The sequence below is a fragment of the Anser brachyrhynchus genome (genome assembly GCF_964034855.1).
Source record: "Anser brachyrhynchus genome assembly, chromosome: 14".
Taxonomy (NCBI): Eukaryota; Metazoa; Chordata; class Aves; order Anseriformes; family Anatidae; genus Anser; species Anser brachyrhynchus.
Genome location: NC_137709.1, coordinates 6280115 through 6297890, shown reverse-complemented (window position 1 = coordinate 6297890; position 17776 = coordinate 6280115). Strand labels below are relative to the sequence as shown.

The window sequence follows — 17776 nt, the reverse complement described above, 5'->3', positions numbered from 1 at the left end:
TCGTGAGCCGCCGGCTCCCTTTGGGCAGCAGAAGGCATTTTTTTCTCCTGCACAACACTGCCTGCGACCTCGGGCGCTGCTCCGAGCGAGGGCCCCGGGAGGATTTGCTTATCTCGCTCGCTCTCGGGAGGAGGAATTTCCAAGCGTGCAGCAGCCTGAGCCCAATCCCCCCCTTGTCACGCCTCAAAAATGTCTCGGCTCCCCCCTCGACCCCCCCCTCGTTGCCATTTTGTTCCGAGTGGCTCCTTGCCTTGTTGCTGTTAACAAAGCCTCCTTCTCGGTGCTGTTCCTGGAAGCGTTTGCGACGCTTCCCAGAAAACTCCCACCACGAAAGGCAACCTCGCACGCACCCCAGACCGCCCTGGAGAAAAGGGGCTCGGGGAGCTGGAAATGACCCCAGAAAGGGCTGGGGGGGGCTGCGGGTGTTGCGCAGGCTTTTCCTCGGCAGCGTTTCGCCCCCCCCCGGGCCAGGCTTCCCTCGCCACCCGCAGCCGGGCTCGTGGCTTTGCCTCTTCCTCTCGCAGCGAAGCTGCTCGGCGCCGGTTCCTGGAAGCTGCGCCGGTGCCGCCGCCGCGGATTTCCCTGGGGGGCTGCCGAGGCTGCTGGCAGCCCGGGTGGGATGGGGAGCGGGGGGGGCGCAGAGGGGGGGCTGCTCGGACCCGGCGTAATCGCCTCCAGCTGCCGGCACCGCGTGCGCCAGCGAGGGAGGGAGAAGGGAGGAACAAAGGACAACCAGCGCCGGGTGTCGGACAAATAACTCCGGGTGTAACCTCGAGCGCTGCGACTCCGGAGGGGAGGCGATGGGAGAGCCGGGAACAAAAACTACCCAGGGTGCGCGTCCCCACGCCGGGCTCCCTGAGCGGCTCCTTCCCCCTGCCCAGCCCCGTTTCCAGCCTTCATCAACCGAGGGGCTGACTCCTCAGCTGCGAAACCGGGGTTTAACCCGCTTCCCACCAGCGCCACGGGCGCGTTCCCCACATCCCAGCCCGATTCAGCCCGTGGCTCGCGGCCTCGCTGGCGTTGAGTCACCGGGATGCGGTCGAGCCACGCGCAGGGCTGCGGGCGAGCCGGGGCACCCGTGGGGGGCAGTGACGCAGGTCGCCCACGCCCGAGAAACGTGGCCCCGGCCCCGCACCGCGCTCAGCACCACCAGAAAGCCCCCGGGGCACCGGCAGCCCCTGCGCGGGGTTCGTGCCGCAGGAGCCAGGGTAAGGACCCAGGGGACCCCGCGGTGCGCCCGGACACCAAGCGCAGCGCGCACAGAGCTGCACGACGCACGTGCGGAGTAAAGTCCTGTTTATTTTCTAGCAGTCCGAGAGCTTTTCAGGCCCTGGTCTGTGCCTGGGCAGGAGCCCCCTTTGCTGCCTGTGCCACAGGGAGCGGGGCAGGCAAGGGGCACGCGGGCACGGGCTGCCCACGCTCCTCAACCCCATGAGATGCGGAGGACCCAAGCGCCCCACGGAGTTCTCCTGCGGTTTCGGCTCACACCTGGGACGTGGGAAAGCTGGAGCCAGCTGCTGTTCTGCCCCGCGGATGGGACGGGCACTTTCACCAACTCTTTAGCAGAGTCTCTGGATGCGCAACCAGAAGCCGCATCCGTCGCCTTGCTTCCGCTCTTCTTTTCCAAGCGCCCCGAGAGCTGGGACTCCCAGGAGGGAGCAGCTTTGCTGGGCATTTAGGGTCATTGCTGACGCCAGGGAGGGTCCCGATGGGGGGATAACGCTGCTGCGAGGGGACGGGGTCACCAGCAAAGGCGAGCTCAGCACCACGGCACCAAGCTGTTTCCGTCCAGGCGTCATCTCCACGTCCCCCCAGTCGCACATCTCTGGGGCACAGCCTCCCCGCTGCTCCCGGGGCGCTCGGTGCCTTCAGCCCGGCTCCTGCCCCATCGTCTCGTGCCCAGCCCTGGGGGTGCCCCACGGCACGGGGGCCCAGGCCCCCAACTCCCCCCCCCAAAAGGCTCACACGATGCTGTTGCGCGTGGGGTGAGTCCGCACCCGATAGATGATGACGGCGGTGGCTGGGCAGAGCACCAGGGCCGTCATGACGAGGACGGTGGCCAGGATGATCAGGACGATGACCCAGATGTCCAGGATGTGCTTGGGGAGGGCGGTGGGGTCGTGGGGGTCCATCCTGAAAGGGAGGGGTGTGTGTGTGTGTGGGGGGGGGGGGGTGAGCGGGCTGCCCCCTCCCCGCTCCCTGGGAGGCGCTCAGCACCCCGTGGCTCTCCCCGGGGGAGATCACGTCCAGCCTGGGCTCCTTGGAGAGCGCAAAGCCTCGGCCGAAGCTCCTCCAGGAAGCTTGGGATTTATGGCGTGCTCTGATGCGGCTGGATGAAAGCCCAGGGGAAGAAAAAAAAAAAAAAAAAGAAAAAAAAAAAAGCAAGCAAGTTCCCTGCTAATTGCTGCTGCAATTAAAGGAGCTGATGAAGGCGGGCGGGCGTCCCACCGCTGCCCCCAGGGCACTGCCCCAGCCCAGAAGCGGGTGCCCGGACTCAGGGGATGGACGCGGTCGGGACGAAGCTTCCCGGGGGGCAGTGGCTGCTTCGGGCACCCCAACCGGCCCCCAAAACCCCCCCAGCACAGCACCCCCGCACCTCCCGGCCCCTCCCGCAGCTCCCCGCTGAGTCACGTAGCCGATGGCTTAATTAGCGATGGCTTAATTAGCAGCACGGCTCGCTAACGGGGAGGGCACCGGGGCATGGAGGGCATCGGGGTGGTGCCACCCCCCAACTGGGGGCTTGGGGTTGGAGCACGTGTGGGCTGCGCTCCCAGCCCCAGCACCCATCCCAGCACCATCCATCCCAGCCCCAGCACCCATCCGAGCCCCAGCACCCATCATCACTCATCCCAGCACCACCAGCACCCATCCCAGCTCCAGCACCCATCCCACCACCATCCATTCCAGCACCCATCCAAGCACCATCCATCCCAGTCCCAGTGCCCATCTATCCCAGTCCCAGCACCCATCCCTCCCAGTCCCAGCACCCACTCCAGACCCAGCACTCACCCATTCCAGCCCCAGTGCTCATCCATCCCAGACTCAGCACCCATCCATCCCAGCACCATCATCACCCATCCCAGCACCCATCCCAGCACCATCCATCCCAGACCCAGCACCCATTCCAGCCCCAGCACCACCCATCCCAGCCCCAGTGCCCATCCATCCCAGTCCCAGCACCCATCCCAACCCCAGCACCCACCCCAGCCCCATCCATCCCAGCCCCAGCACCCACCCCAGCCCCCATCCATCCCAGCCCCAGCACCCACCCCAGCACCCACCCCAGCCCCAGCCCCGGGGGGAACAATCCGGATCTGCCCCCGCCGTGCTGGGGGTGCCCCCGGGGACACGCGTTTTGGGGGGGGGGAGGGGGGTTCAGCAGCACGGGGCTGCCCCGCGGCCCCCCGGGGACGATGCCCGGAGCCCCCCCCCGGTGCCCGGAGCCCCCGGGGCCGGTACCGGGCCCTCACCTGCGGTGGGGAGCGATCGCGTCCCGTCCTGCCCCGTGCCCCTGCCCGGTCCCGGGGCGGCTGCAGGGGGAGGGACGGGGCGGGGAGGGGAAGGGAAGGGGAAGGGATGGGGCCGGGCGAGGGAGGGCAGGGACAGGGAGGAGAGGAGGGGAAGGGGGGGCAGGGGGAGCACGGGGGGGGCCGGGGGAAGCCGAAGCTGGGGGGCCGGGGTCAGCACCGGGTGCGGGGTGGGCACCGGGATGGGTGTGGGGACAGGAGTGGGGACAGACACACGGACAGACGTGGGGAGGGATGCGGGGACGGACACGAGCCTGGATGTGGGGCTGGGCACGGGGCAGACGTGGGGACAGACACGGGGACACGGGGACAGACGTGGGGACAGATACGGGGACAGACGCAAGGATAGACACGGGGACAGACGTGGGGACACAGGGACAGACGTGGGGACAGCTGTAGGGGTAGGTGCGGGGCCAGACGCAGTACCGGACGTCCCGCGGCTGAGCACCGCCACGCAGCGCCGCCCTGCCCGGCACCACGCAGCAGGAGAGGCCCCACGTGCGCTCGGCGGCCGGGGCAGGAGGGCACGGAGCGTGGGCCGGTGCTGGCTGCTGCCGTCAGATAAAGCCGGCGGGGGCCTTATCGGCACGCAGAGGAAGCCTCGCGGCTTCCCTCCGGAGCTGCGCCGAGAGGCAGAGGCCAGGGACGGGGCTGGGGACGAGGTGACGCTGCAGGACGCCGCGCAGGGAGCCTCGGTGGTGGTCCCAGGAGCCGAGCCGTGATGCCAGTTCTGCCCTCCGAGCACCCGGCGAGCGCTGAGGGGTTTTTCGGCAGACCCCGCAAGAAGGGGCTGCTGCTTCTTATCTGGTTTGGTTTTGTCCCCATCACGTCCTAGCACGGCGCGGCCCCAAGGGACGGCAGCACGCGGGCACCCTCGTGCAGCCCCGGGGGACAGGCGAGCGATGCAGGAGCCGCCCGTGGGCACGGCCGGGGGGGGCCCCGCTGCTCTGCTCCTCCCCGCGGGCAGTGCCGTGCCCCGCAGCGCCCACGCAGACCCCACGGGGCAGGTGGGGACACCGCTACCCGCGTGCGCCCTGTGCCACCAGGTCCCGCTTGGGCAGGCACACGCCTGGCAGCAGTGCACGGCCATCACAATGCTGCACAGGGCACGCAGGTGATGCCCGGCCATTGCACGGCCATTGCACACTGCACAGACCCTTGCATGCTGCACAGACCCTTGCATGCTGCACAGACCCTTGCATAAGCCATTGCACGCTGCACAGACCCTCGCACGCTGCACAAACTCTTGCATAAATCATTGGGCACTGCACAAGCCCTTGCCTAAAGCATTGTGCATTGCAAAGACCCTTGCATAAAACCTTGAACGCTGCATAAGACCGTGCACAGACCATTGCACACTGCGCATACCCTTGCACGTTGCACAGACCCTTGCATAAATCATTGCATACTGTACAAATCCTTGCACAGACCCTTGCACACTGCACGGACCCTTGCATAAACCATCGCACACCGCACAGACCCTTGCACGCTGCACAAACTCTTGCATAAATCATTGCACGTTGCAAAGACCCTTGCATAAACCCTTGAACACTGCACAAACCCTTGCACAAACCATTGCACTCTGCACAGACCCTTGCACGTTGCACAAGCCCTTGCACACTGCACTGGTGGTGCCCACGGGCTGGCACAGCTGGGATACAGCCGAAACCCTCGCACAAACCCTTGCACGCCGCACAGACCCTTGCACAACCCCTTGCACGTTGCACAACCCCTCGCACACCGCCCCCCACTCCCCCGCGGCACCGCAGGGGTTAATCCCCCACTGGTCACGTGGCCTCCACCCCCGCAGGGGGGCGGGGCAGGGCGGTGACGTGTCGCTCGCGCGAGCGCGCGCAGCGGCGCGGTGACGTCAGCGCGGCGGCGCGGCGCGCGGCGGCGGCGGCGGCCGGCCCCCCGGCAAGATGGCGTCGCTGCTGCAGTCGGAGCGGGTGCTGTACCTGGTGCGCGGCGAGAAGGAGCTGCGGGCGCCGCTGCCGCAGCTGTACTTCTGCCGCTACTGCAGCGAGCTCCGCTCCCTCGAGTGCGTCTCGCACGAGGTAACGCCGGCCCGGCCGGGCCGCTGCCCTCCGCGCGCACCCATTGGCTGCCTCGCCCGTCGCTCTTTGTCATCCCGCCTCGCCATTGGCTGGCGGCGCGGCTCGGGGGGCGGGCGCAGCGCGGGGAGCGGTGGGTGTGGGAGGGGGAGGGACCTGGCGCCGGATTGGCTGTGAGCTCGCGTCAGTCTGCGCGGAGAGGGCTGTGATTGGTGGAGGCGGGCGGGGGGGCGGGAGCTGCGGGAGGGGCAGTGTCTGAGGGGGGTCGGGGTGTGACAGGGCGGGGGGAGGGTGAAGGGGGGGGGGTGGGTCTCGTCGTCTGCTCTTGGCTAATTGCCGCAACGTTAATTAATTTGAATTAAATTAGCCTGGGGGCTGGCGTGGGGCGCTTGTGAAATGTGTGGGGTTTGGCCCGGTGGGTGACCAAGGGCCCGATAATTGTGAAAAATAAAGGGAAAATGGTTTAATAAAGCCTCCTGCCACAGTCACGGCAAAAATAAACGGGAAGCGCCTCACGGAGCCCCTGCACCGGCCCAGGCAGCCCCTGGGGGCCGAGGAAGGCCCGTGTCAGGCCCCGCCCGCCCCTTCACGTTTGGTTTAAGCACCTTGCTTTGAGGAGCCTCCCAGCTTATGGCATTAAACAGCGGTTTGGGCTGAGAGGGGCTGACGTCGGTTGCATCAGCTGGGGCTGAGAGGGGCGATCCGAGTCACCACGAATACCCCCGGCCCGTTGCCGGACCCAGAGCCTCGCTAAATGCCCGCGCGCTGCGACGTGCCTGTGCTCTTCCTCAGGTGGACTCGCACTACTGCCCCAGCTGCCTGGAAAACATGCCCTCGGCCGAAGCCAAGCTGAAAAAGAATAGGTAAGGGTGGTTTCTCCTCAGGGCCGGCCTCTTCCGTACGTTGTGAACACGTGTACCCGAAGCTCTCCTCAGAAAACACATCACTTACCACATTTTAGTCAGTTAGAGGAATAAGTGTCCGTCCGTGATGTGCCATGTATTCTTGACATTCTCCTTTTTTTGGTGACCTGCTCTCAAACCGCAAAGAGAAGCGTTCTTTCTATCACCCAGCGTTTCTCATTGCTGCCATTCCTACATGAACTCTGAACTCCTCCCTTCCTCTAGTACTGCTGTGTTAGATGAGAAGATCTATTATTTTAATCGTGATTTGCTTGCTGAAAGCGTTCCCCTGTGCCTGTGGGCTGCATTTGGACCTTGTCAGATCACTCTCATATGTAGGCTTTCCTCTTCCCAGGTGCGCCAACTGCTTTGACTGCCCCTGCTGCATGCACACCCTTTCTACGCGGGCCACCAGTATTCCTGCTCCGCTCCCCGATGACCCAGCCAAAACTACAATGAAGAAAGCGTATTACCTGGCCTGTGGGTTTTGCCGCTGGACTTCCCGGGATGTGGGCATGGCAGATAAGTCTGTTGGTAAGTGACAGGCAAAGACACGAGGCTAACAGCAGGAGTCCAGTGTCTTTCGGAAGTTAAAAGATAATCAAAGGTGGTTTCTGGCCGTATGATAAATTTAATGTTTATCTAGGTTTTGAGTCACAGTTGGGGAATTCACAGGAAAATGACTTGTCTGTGAAGTCTTGACTGCAGAGCTGAGTGAGTGTAACATCTGGCCTGCTTCCAGGCTCGTGTTGCCTGACTAGTGAGGAAGCTGTAAAACACGGGGCTCTGTCAGTTGGTCGGCACTCCCCATTCTGGAGAGCTTGCTCGTATACCTTCAGAGTCTTTGAAGTTGCTTGGTCTAACAGCATAGAAATCTAGTTTATTTTCTGTCACTTTTGTTTACTTAGGCTTATTTCAAAGGCACACTTGTTTTTTTCCTCTTAATGACAGCACTGGAACAAAGCTTTTATCTATTTCTTGATGTGTAAGGCATGCAGAAAGCATCTGTCACTGCCGGGTGCTGTTCTGAGTATCTCTCAAGCAGCAGTTGTGTAAAAACACAATATAAAAGCTGGGCAAGTGACTTCAACCCAAACCTGCCTGGGAAAAGCTTTCGGAGGTATATAGTTGGGCAGGTATGAACTTGAAGAATTGTAATGTTAAGTGTAGTGAGCATAGGGAAAGTCATATTTCATTACTAGGTCCAAGGCAGTTGGGTGTTGGTGATTTCTGTGTGGAATCAAGAAATCTTCTCCTGAGGGCTTTGTTCTTTCTCCTTCTCATGCAGCTAGTGGTGGCTGGCAGGAACCGGAGAATCCCCACACGCAGAGGGTGAGTGAGTGAAGGAGAAGGCCATGCTTAGGCTGATGTGGCATCAGCTAGAAAGAGCTGTTAGAGGTGCCGAGCCCTCTTAATTGCTTTTTCTGCACCTGTATAATTCTTCGGATGGCATGTCCAGCTCATGATCTCTATCTTGACTGAATTCAGTGGAAGAAAGGCCTCTGAGAGGCTCTTCCATGGATGTCATGGTATAAAATTGGTTGTTCAGAAGAAACTCGGTTGCAAACATCACGTCTAGCAGCACTGTTAAAATGAAACTCATGAGCATGTTGTGTCCGTATGTCTTGGGGAGTTGGGAAAATGTGGGGAAGGCTGCTAGCTAAGGGAGAGTGCTGCTGACCTGTGACAGCACATCAGATTTTGCTTTACTGGTCTCCATTTAAAACTCCTACTGCAATCAAGTTCAAAAGTGTGCAGGCTGCTTTGGGAGAAGAAAAGACTTGTATCTAAAAGGGGCTTACGTCCAGTTATTATCATGCAGTATGCTTGGTGGGCTTTCTTCACGTGAATAGAACTTGTTTTCTTGACAGTGCTTATAGGATCTGGAAAACAGAATTGCACCTCTGTGACCTTTCCTTGTCACCAGTTAGGGCTCTGCACTGAACATAAATCAGCCTCTGGGTGGGGAGATGCTGATTGCAGCACTAAAGCAAACTGCTCTTTTATTGACCACACGACGTTATGCTGTCCGGTCGTGGCAAATGTGCGAGCCAAATCTGTTACCTAACTGCAAAATCAGACTAAGGTGCTGTTCTCTGACGGGCCTCATTCCCAAAGGAGCATCAGTTTGTGAACTGCAGCGTGGATTAAGAAATATTAAGACACGCCGGCTTCTGCAGCTGGTCTGGCGTTTGTTCTCCTTTCACCATGTATCTGTTCCTCCTGATCCCTCCAGATTAACAAGCTGGTGGAGTACTACCAGCAGCTGGCTCAGAAGGAGAAGATCGAGCGGGACCGCAAGAAGCTGGTGCGACGCCGAAACTACATGCCGCTGGCCTTCTCGGTGAGCTGCGAGCACCGTGCTGTCAGCACAGGAGAAGCGATGCGCAGCAGCAGCAGCAGCAGCTTGGAAAATTAGATGAGTGGTAGCATGATAGGGCTGCTCTGCTTTTGTTTTTTTTTTTTCCTAATTGAGAACATGAAGAAAATACGCTAGGGCACTTGGGTTTCTTTGGGGACGAGTAGTTTTGCACGCATCGTTGTGTATTGCGTTGCCTCACTCTCTGATAGTCCTCTCTGATAGCGCCAGAAGGGTTTGTAGCTGCCATGCGAAGGAATACGTTACCCAGCAGTGAAACGCAGCACAACTGCACCCTTGATACCGGTGGTAGCTCTCAGGACAGTTTCATACCACTGCTCAGTAACAGATCAGGATTGTCCTGCGCTTTGCTGCGTGAAATCTCAACTGAACTGAACCTTAACACTCGATTGTGGCCTGAATAACTTGTTTATTGTAACTGCCAGGTAAATGCTTACTTTGTTCAGCCAGGTGACTGCGTATGCTTGCTACTTCTCAATTAACTGTGCCTGCTCTGTGCCCTTGCTTGTGTCTTATGGCTGCATTTTTTGTCTCCGTTGCTACCTGCTGCTATTTTGGGGGCTCTCCACAGCAACACACTATACACGTAGTGGTAAGTCTTTTCCCGGTTTCTGCTGGTGTTAAAGCTCTCACGGTACCAACTGAAGGGCAGTGACGTATCCTGCTCGTCACCTGGCCTCAGGGCCTCTGACTTGGAGGTGCCTAGAACAAAGGCACCCGAAGGCTAACTAGTTAGAGGGTAACGTGTTACAAAAAGTACTGCTTACTAATTTAGAAGCAGGCAGTGCCTTTGGGTAAGTAGCGTACGTTTTAAAAGCATTCCTTCACAAAGCCTGGCCAAGACGCAGCCGTCTCATCTGCCGGAGGGACGTGGCACTAACATCAGTCTTCTGATCCTTGAAGAATCACCAGGGTGGGCTGACGCTCACATTTCTCATGTGGTGAGAATTGGATTTCCAGCTCTGCCCGGAAGGAGGATTGCTTCCAAACGTCTTGTGTGCTTTTCAGCTGTAGAAAGCTGGGGAGCAGCTCAGCTGTTCCTGGCAACTGGTGGTGCCTGGTGACAGAGTCAGACCTACAGGTAACAAGGCTCGTAGGAAGCTGAGCGCTCCGGCTGCTTCTAGGAGTGCTGCAGAGCACCTCAGATGGACACAAGCCCACGTCTACCCAGTTTTTAGGCAGTTGAACTCTCATTCTGCGCTACCTGATGTGCAGTTGCTCAGTACAGAGAACATGTCAGCAGCGCAGGCTGGTAGTTAAGGGAAGAAACAAAAAAATTATAAGCAGTACACACACACCTGTCTCTTCCAATCTGCAGTGTAGTGGTAATTTTCTCCTTACTAACAGCTTGAGCAGGAAAAATGATCTCGAGAGACCTTGAATACCTTTCCCTTTTTGCTTTAATTTGCTTGTTCCCCTATGCTTGTCATGCAGTTTTAAAGGGTGAGTTTGCAGTAGGTCTTTTTGTCCTGGCAGGAAGCAGACCTTTTTTCTGACAGCACTTTTTTTTTCCTGTAGGACAAATATGGCCTGGGAACCAGGCTTCAACGCCAGAGGCCCGGCGCTCCGATCAGTGCTCTCGCTGGACTCTCGTGAGTTTCTGGGTTGGGGTTGTTTTTATTGGGAAGGGTAGGAGGTGTAGGATAGGAGGTGTTCTCTCTGACCAAACTTTCCCTTATTTTGCGTCAGTCTGAAAGAAGGAGAAGACCAAAAGGAGATCAAGATTGAGCCAGCTGATGCAGTGGAAGAAGTGGAACCTCTTCCTGAGGATTACTACACCAGACCAATCAATCTGACAGAGGGTAATACCTTAATATTCTGTCACTTTTGCCATTCCATTTTATAACATGGGCGGTGCTTGGAAACTTGCCGGTAGAGTTCCAAGTGCTCCAAGGTTTTAGTAATTTTTACGTTGTCTTTGAAATGGTGTGATTTTTTGGGGGGGACCTTTTAAATGGTAATTTTGATTGCAGCCCAGCTTCGTATTACACATGGAAAGCTCAGAGCCAAAAACATCAGGCCTCTTTACTATTGTTCCATTTCTTTGCTGGTCTTAGTTTCTCTGCTTGCAAAATGTCAACATTTGGACGGAGAAAAGGGCTGACGTTTTTCAAATACGAGCAGGAAATAAGGAAGTGGTTGTGCTGCTGGGGAGTTGGCACTTTAATTGGCCTGTTCAGTAACAATTGTGCACTATTTTGACATCAGCTTGGAACAGCTTGCGTACGCTTTAGTTGGCTCATGATTTAATCAGCAAATATTGTAAATTGGCCCAGAAAACTGGGGAGTGAATGGGATAAAACAGTGGGTACAGGAAGCTATGTGGACTTCCCGCTGAAGTGGCTTTAAGCAGGTCAGGTTTCCTCAGTAGTTCTGTGGGACCACAGAGTCCACCGATATTAGTTCATGAAAGCTTTTTGGAGAGAGGCAGATCGTCTTTGTCATAAGTCTCTGTCAGTGTTGTGAAAATAAGGTGCTGGTGGAGAGGACAACTTGCAGTGGTTCCCTGGCAGGGGAGGCTGCCAGGTGGCTCGCTGCCTGTTAGGCACTGGGATATTCACGAAGAGCCTGTTTTTGGGGAGAAACCCACGGAGAGTTTGGCCACTGTGGTTCCTTGCCTTAGGAGCTGTGTAGTCACTAATTCTTTGCGTGGGTCTGAATTATGCAAGCTCCTTGCTGAGAAGCTGGATGTTCTACTTGTGCAGTGCCCAGCCGTGACAGTAACAAAGCTATGAAAATTGATTTGCCCTTTGCAAAAGCGTAATTTATTTTCTAGATGACGATAAAATACTGCTGCCATCTCAGCTGCGCTTCAAAAACAGATCACGGTTTCTTGTTTTCTCCTGGGTTGGCACTCGTATTGTACAAACGTTACCGTGCCCAGTCAGGGCAGCCCTTTTTACACCTCTTACCCTCCCGTTCATTCGCTGCTAGGAACAGTGGCAGTTACCAGTGGCTTCTGAATTAGTGGGTGCGGGTGAAATTAAATTTCTGCACAGCGCACTGCATGCTTGCAGTTAGCACAGCACACGCTTACAACCTGGCTTGAGTTCCAGTGCCTGGGTAAGACGTGGATTTGGTTTGTTTTCCGTTGTGCACCCAGTGACGACCCTGCATCAGCGTTTGCTGCAGCCCGATTTCCAGCCGATCTGCGCTTCCCAGCTGTACCCGCGTCACAAGCATCTCCTGATCAAACGTTCGCTGCGCTGTCGGGTAGGTGGCGAAATACAAAACGGCACTTCTAGGCTCGCAGAAATGGGATTGTGGGGAAATGGGCTGTGTGTTTCGTTTTAGAAGAAACTGCTCAAATGCTTCTGGTTGTTCCAAGTTCTCCAGCACATTCTCTCGGTGCTGTTACCGGTTATAAGGGAGACCGTCACATCTCTGACGTGATGACAAATGGGAAGCCCTGTTGTCAAAGAGAGAGAAAGACCCAAAGGTGGATTTGCAAAAGGGTCTGTGCGCTCTGCCTAGCAGAGGAATTACAGAAGGCAGCCAGTACAGTTGGCATTATAAAATTCTGTTATTATTAAAGACAAAAATCAAGTCAGTAAACGACACATTAGTGAAAGGCAGCATAGAGTGCTGAAGCTGCCCCTAGAATTAAGGCAGAAAGAGTGGAAAAGCAGAGAGCTGTAAAGTGAAGGCAAGCAAGAATTAAATCCAAGTTCTGCCTTGATTTGCTACATCATCTTCAAAAAGCTGTTTGCGTTTTCAGTGAAATAGGGATATTTATCTAGTTCCCAGGCTAACAGCAGTATTATTGTAAGTATTTAAGATGCAAAATGCTTTGCAAACTCAGATTATTAAATAATTACTGTCAGGCTGGGCCTTTATTGGAAGAGTAGTCTACGAGCAGATCAGTCTTGGGTTGCAGCTGTTGGCTATTTAATGGATTCTGGAGCATAAGTCAAAGGGCTGCAGTTATTTGTGCCTTCTTCCTGCTGCGTTCAGTGAGTGTCTGAGTATTTTTCATCCTGGTTCTCAATCTCGTGTTTCTGAGATTGCACTAGTTTTGCTGGTATGACGTTTTCAAAACACCAATAACTTGACACCAGTCTGACTTTGTGCACCCCAAGATAGCTTTCGTGTGCGCTGTGCTAGAGGGGCAATGCTGTGGCTGGTGGCACTGTGCCCGCAGCTCTGATTCATCAGTTTGTGACTGCACGCTGTCTTCTGGTGTTTACTAAAATATCTTTGCTTCCAGAAATGTGAGCATAACCTGAGCAAACCAGAATTCAATCCAACATCTATCAAATTCAAGATCCAGCTGGTTGCCGTGTAAGTAAGATGCAGGGGCTGGGGGAAACAGCTGCCTACCGATACTTAGTTAAAGCCTTGTATTTCCATTTCTTTTGTGCTTTTGATTTGACCTCTTGTGTGATTGATTGTGTCGTTTCTTACAATGACGTAGTCACTTGTATGTATCTGGGTAAATCTTCAGTAACATTGCTTCATGATCTGCTGAAGACTTCAGTTTGAAAGAAGGCACAGCGTGCAGTTCCAGCCCTGTGTGGTAGCAGGAGTTAAAAGGATTAGCCTTACATAGCAAAAGGGCACTTTATTTATCTGTTTAATGTAAGCTGAACTCTTGTAGTGTTGAACATGTCTAGCTGGATGCCTGTGACCACGTACCGAGGTTATATGCAGCTGCACAGTTCATTGTGATCGTTTGCTTTGTTCTCCTTGTAGGAACTATATCCCTGAAGTGAGGATCATGTCCATTCCCAACCTGCGCTACATGAAGGTCAGTGTTTTTTTTTTCCAGAAACGTTTTAGGGTGAGTCACAGCTGAGAGGTGTGCACGTGGGATCTTTTTGGGAGCTTACAGGGCGTGAGGAATGTTTCCTGAAGGCTCTGCTCGTTGCAGACAGGGCGCAGGGTTTAAGGGAGTGGTCAGAACAACACTGCATGTACTTGCCGCTCTGCATGAGTAGATTACAGTGCGGTGCGATGTCTGGCATTGCAAGTACATGATAATATCTGATGAATAAAAGGTGTGGGGTTGGTGTCTGGGCTAGAGTCCAAAGACATGCATTTCTGCTATTAAAAAAGAGTGCTGCGTGACATTGCCACCCTTCTTACAGAACGGGGCTCTTCGCTTTCAGTCCTTTGAGAACGTGAGACAGTTTTTGAAGGTGTTTATCAGGCGCAGGATGTGGAGGTAAAGATGACTTTTAGAATAATTGCTTCTTGACCTGGGATTCTTGAATCTTTCCAGGAAAGCCAAGTTCTTCTGACTTTGACCAATCCGGTGGAGAACATCACGCACGTCACGCTGCTGGAGTGTGAGGAGGGAGACCCTGACAACATCAACAGCACTGCCAAGGTATTGTGCCCTCCGGATTTTCTTCCTTGGAGGCTTAAATGACCATCACCAACGTAAGCATCAGCTCATAATGTATTTTAAAATGGTGTCTGTTCACTGAGATCCAGAGCCCAAAGGAGAAATACAACTTCCCAGGCAGAGTGGTAACTAGGCACTATTAGAGAGGAAAGCCAAGGGTGAATCACTTCTGTTAAGCCATAGTAAAGCAGACCTCAGAAGGGGAGTTCTCTATCCTGCTTGTAGTGTAGGTGGTGAGTACTAAAAGGCTGCTTCTCTTTGTTTCGTTTCAGGTGGCAGTTCCTCCCAAGGAGCTCATTCTGGCTGGCAAAGATGCTGCAGCAGAGTATGATGAGCTGGCAGAGCCTCAAGACTTCCAGGATGACCCTGAGTGAGTGCTGTTTGGTCTGTGGGCATCCTATCCCTTAAATACTTGGCACCAAGTAATTTGCTCTCATCTCTCTTCGGTACTTCTTTTTACATTGACCATATGTTTTGGTCGGAGATTAGCAGTGCAAATCTTTTCTTTTTGTGGTTTGGACTGTTCAGGAGATGTTTGATCCCTCTACGGCAAGTGTGCTGTGACAGCAGTTGAGTTACAGGTGGTGGTACTGATTCTCTCTGGGAATACTTTGTAATCCTCCCCTCTGCAAGCAGAGGGTTCACAGGAGTGCCCAGAACTCCGCAGTAGGGTGTGCAACAGAGGTACCTCCAGCCTTCAGAGCCGAATATGCTCTGCAGGCTCTTACGGAGCAACCTGAGCCAAATATTACGGCCTCTCCCTGTTGCACGGCTGGGTACCTAACTCCTGTGGCCAAAGCAGGCTGGTTCTATGTGGTGGGTTTGTCAGCGTGAAGGGGGTACCCCATCCTGATCACGGGGCAGGAGGGGCTGCCGTCTCCTGGAAGAAGAGCAACGGGGAGTAAGCTACACACCAGGAGAATTGTTCTGGCAGGGCACGTGCAGCCTGCGGGCTGTAAACTGAGCATGCCTCTTACACGGCACCAGCATAAGTCTCTCAGAACAATAGTTTGAGAACTTGGCTGACCCAGTTCTTTTGTTTTCTGCCTTGCAGCGTTATCGCCTTCAGAAAAGCCAACAAGGTAGGAGTTTTCATCAAGGTCACCCCACAGAAAGAGGAGGGCGAAGTGACCGTGAGCTTTAAGATGAAGCACGAGTTTAAAAACCTTGCTGCTCCGATCCGGCCCAGCGAGGAAGGCGATCAGATCTCCGAGGTCATCTGGCTCACCCATCACGTCGAGCTCAGCCTCGGTCCAGTGCTCCCGTAAAAGCTCCCGACTTGTGTCCCAGTGGCTGGCCGCAGGACGGACTGTCAGCGAACGAGTGCGCCCCGGTGAAACCTTCCGTCAGCGCTCCTTTGTGACGTGTGGGGGTGCGCCGCGCGCCCCAGCCGGGCCGCGAGGAGGGGGCTGCGGGGTGGGGGTGCTGTGCTTCGGGATGATTTGTTCTCTTCTTATCGTAGTGCCCACTAACTAACGCTCTGCTTCCCTACACTGCCACAGGCTAGTTTAACTTGCAGCACGTGTTTCAGCGCACAGAAAGAGCTAGCTTCCTCCAGATTTGCACTACTCCTGGCTGAATTTGGCTTTGACAACAACAAAAAAAAGAACCCGTATTGTTTTATTCTTCATGTCAGCCCACAAACCTAATGTGACGTGTTTGATAGTGAATGTCTCACCTCACACAGAATTGTGCCCTTCTTGAACAAACATTTTAGGAGGTGGCAAGGTCTGCTGCGTTTTGGCAAGTCTGTTGCCAGCAGCATGCTGCTTTCTTTTCTTTTTCCGCTTCCTAGTAGGATACCTCAAGTAACCGTGGAGCACTCGGACGTGAAGCCCTTCTGTTTTTGTGAAAAGACTCTGGCATACGTAGCTTCCTTAGCCAGGGTGATACATCTTTTCACAGAGGAGATGATCAGTTTGCCCTTAAACTCAAAACGTAGTGTACTGTAGTGTTCGTGGATTTGAGCGGTGACCAACTGCGCTGTAAGCCCGTTGTGTTGCAAGCTGGGTGTGGTAGCGTGATAGATTTATTACAAGCTGGGAAAGCAGAGCCCGCTGCGTTTCTTTGCTGAGGCAGTAGTGGTCCTGAGAGGCTGCCTGGCAGTCGTGGTATTAATAGGTGTGTGTTAAAAAAGGTAGCAAGTGAAGAGTACTAAACGTGGAGAGTTAAAAGTTAGGTCCAGTGTACAAAAAGGAACTGCAGAGGTTGTCCAAGTTCGTGCTTTGTCTTTTTCCAGTTGTGGGGGGGTGGGGGGGGTGTAAGGGAGGAAGGACCATTGTCCTGTAACTAGCGCACACTGCACCGTTGGGAAAAGATCGTTTGTCTGCGGCATAACTTGGCTGCAGTCCCTGCTGCCAACAGTCATTAAGAGCAGCGTATCCAGGATACCGAGCGGCAGCTAGCCGCAGCAGCGCAGTGCAGGTGGGTGAGAGCGCTCTTCCTCGGGAGCCTCCAGTTTCGTTCCCAGTTGAGATGTTTGCCTTCACGACCCATTGCTGATGGGCTTTGGTGTGGTGGTGGGGTGGAGAAGGGGTGACTGTCAGCCAGCTACAGCTTAGTTGCTCAAAAGGCGCTCGTGACGTGGCGTGGCTCTGCCAGCCTGGAGTTTCACGTCCCCTGTGCGGGAGGGAGGGATAACGCTGCCTCCCCTCCTGGTGAGGTTTGGGCGCAGCAGAGGGCTGGGTGCGCCTGGCCACGTCCCCCCTGAAGCCAGAGCTCTGCCTTGGCGGGCCGGGGGGGTGCTGCCAGCCCCACGAGGGCAGCACGCCTTACAGCTCGATCCTGCAGCACCTCTCGGAGCGGCGAGGCATCCCCTTTACAACCTGGCGTAGGTTACCCGCAGCTGTACAGCATGCCTTTACATGTGGTTTGTGTTTGTTAACGTGTAGCGCTAGTGTCCGCTGCTCTTCTGCCTTTCCACATAGCGAAACGCTCGAGCTGCAGCTGGGAATTCTCGGCTGTAGCCAGACTAACCGCAACGCTACCCCCACTAACTCCTGGAAACAGCGTCCTGGGGACGAGGTAGGGGCTGGGGGAGCCCCTGAGCCCCACTTCGCCTCCCCTGGGGGTCCTGGGGATGCTGCTGAGGTTGGGGGGCCCTCCCTGGGGCCATGAGTGCCGCTCGGGGGCTCTAAACAAGGCGTGTTGCTGATTTGTGGTTCTGTGAGCGCTTGGCCCAGCTCGGTGAGCCGGTGCCCCCCTGCAGGCGCTGGGAAGGGGCTCGCTGTGTCCGGCTGTCCGACCCTCTGTCCGTCCGTCCCCGCTCCTGCGCGAGCTCGTACCCCCGCGATAGGCACCCCCTGCCCTGCTGCTTGACTTGGTGTAGTAATAAAGCAACCTGCCGCTCGGCCTCCTGTGACTTCAGTGGGAAATAACGATTAAAATAAATACAGACATGCAAACAGAAGCGCCCCCCCATTCCCAATGGGTTCTCCCCCCCCATTCCCAATGGGTTCGTCCACGCTCCCCCCCTCCCTGTCCAAATGGTTTCGTCCCCTATTCCCAATGGGCTCTCCCCCTCCCTTCCCAGTGGTTTCGTCCCCAAGTTCTCCCCTCCCCGCCCC

General features: G+C 55.7%; 2 protein-coding genes across 4 annotated transcripts; one reads left to right on the top strand and one right to left on the bottom strand.

Annotated features, from left to right (window-relative positions):
• Positions 1-1279: 1279 nt before the first annotated feature.
• SMIM3 (small integral membrane protein 3) lies at positions 1280-5623 on the bottom strand. Of its 2 annotated transcripts, none has more exons than XM_080555661.1 (2): positions 5486-5623; positions 1280-2133 (listed from the first exon to the last, which is right to left on the bottom strand). In XM_080555661.1, exon 2 carries the CDS (start codon positions 2130-2132, stop codon positions 1962-1964), a length of 171 nt encoding a protein of 56 aa, XP_080411787.1. In that variant the 5' UTR covers position 2133; positions 5486-5623; the 3' UTR covers positions 1280-1961. The 2 variants fall into 2 exon arrangements, with proteins under 2 accessions (XP_080411787.1, XP_080411786.1); XM_080555660.1 differs by lacking the exon at positions 5486-5623 and adding an exon at positions 3471-3623.
• On the top strand, positions 5353-17571 carry DCTN4 (dynactin subunit 4). 2 transcript variants are annotated; one of them, XM_080555657.1, is made up of 14 exons: positions 5361-5584; positions 6374-6444; positions 6839-7017; positions 7772-7815; positions 8720-8827; positions 9435-9455; positions 10382-10455; positions 10553-10665; positions 11967-12076; positions 13071-13144; positions 13556-13610; positions 14085-14192; positions 14483-14580; positions 15265-17571. In XM_080555657.1, the coding sequence occupies exons 1-14, from the start codon at positions 5450-5452 to the stop codon at positions 15476-15478; spliced, it is 1404 nt and encodes a 467-aa protein (XP_080411783.1). In that variant the 5' UTR covers positions 5361-5449; the 3' UTR covers positions 15479-17571. The 2 variants fall into 2 exon arrangements, with proteins under 2 accessions (XP_080411784.1, XP_080411783.1); XM_080555658.1 differs by lacking the exon at positions 9435-9455 and having other exon boundaries at positions 5353-5584.
• The last annotated feature ends 205 nt before the right edge of the window (positions 17572-17776 follow it).

Bases quoted from the DNA above. Each gene is read 5' to 3' on its own strand.
- SMIM3 (XM_080555661.1), bottom strand. From the start codon at position 2,132: ATGGACCCCCACGACCCCACCGCCCTCCCCAAGCACATCCTGGACATC.
- DCTN4 (XM_080555657.1), top strand. From the start codon at position 5,450: ATGGCGTCGCTGCTGCAGTCGGAGCGGGTGCTGTACCTGGTGCGCGGC. The intron at 12,077-13,070 runs GTAGGTGGCGAA...CTTTGCTTCCAG, and splicing joins AACGTTCGCTGCGCTGTCGG to AAATGTGAGCATAACCTGAG. The intron at 13,145-13,555 runs GTAAGTAAGATG...TTCTCCTTGTAG, and splicing joins AAGATCCAGCTGGTTGCCGT to GAACTATATCCCTGAAGTGA.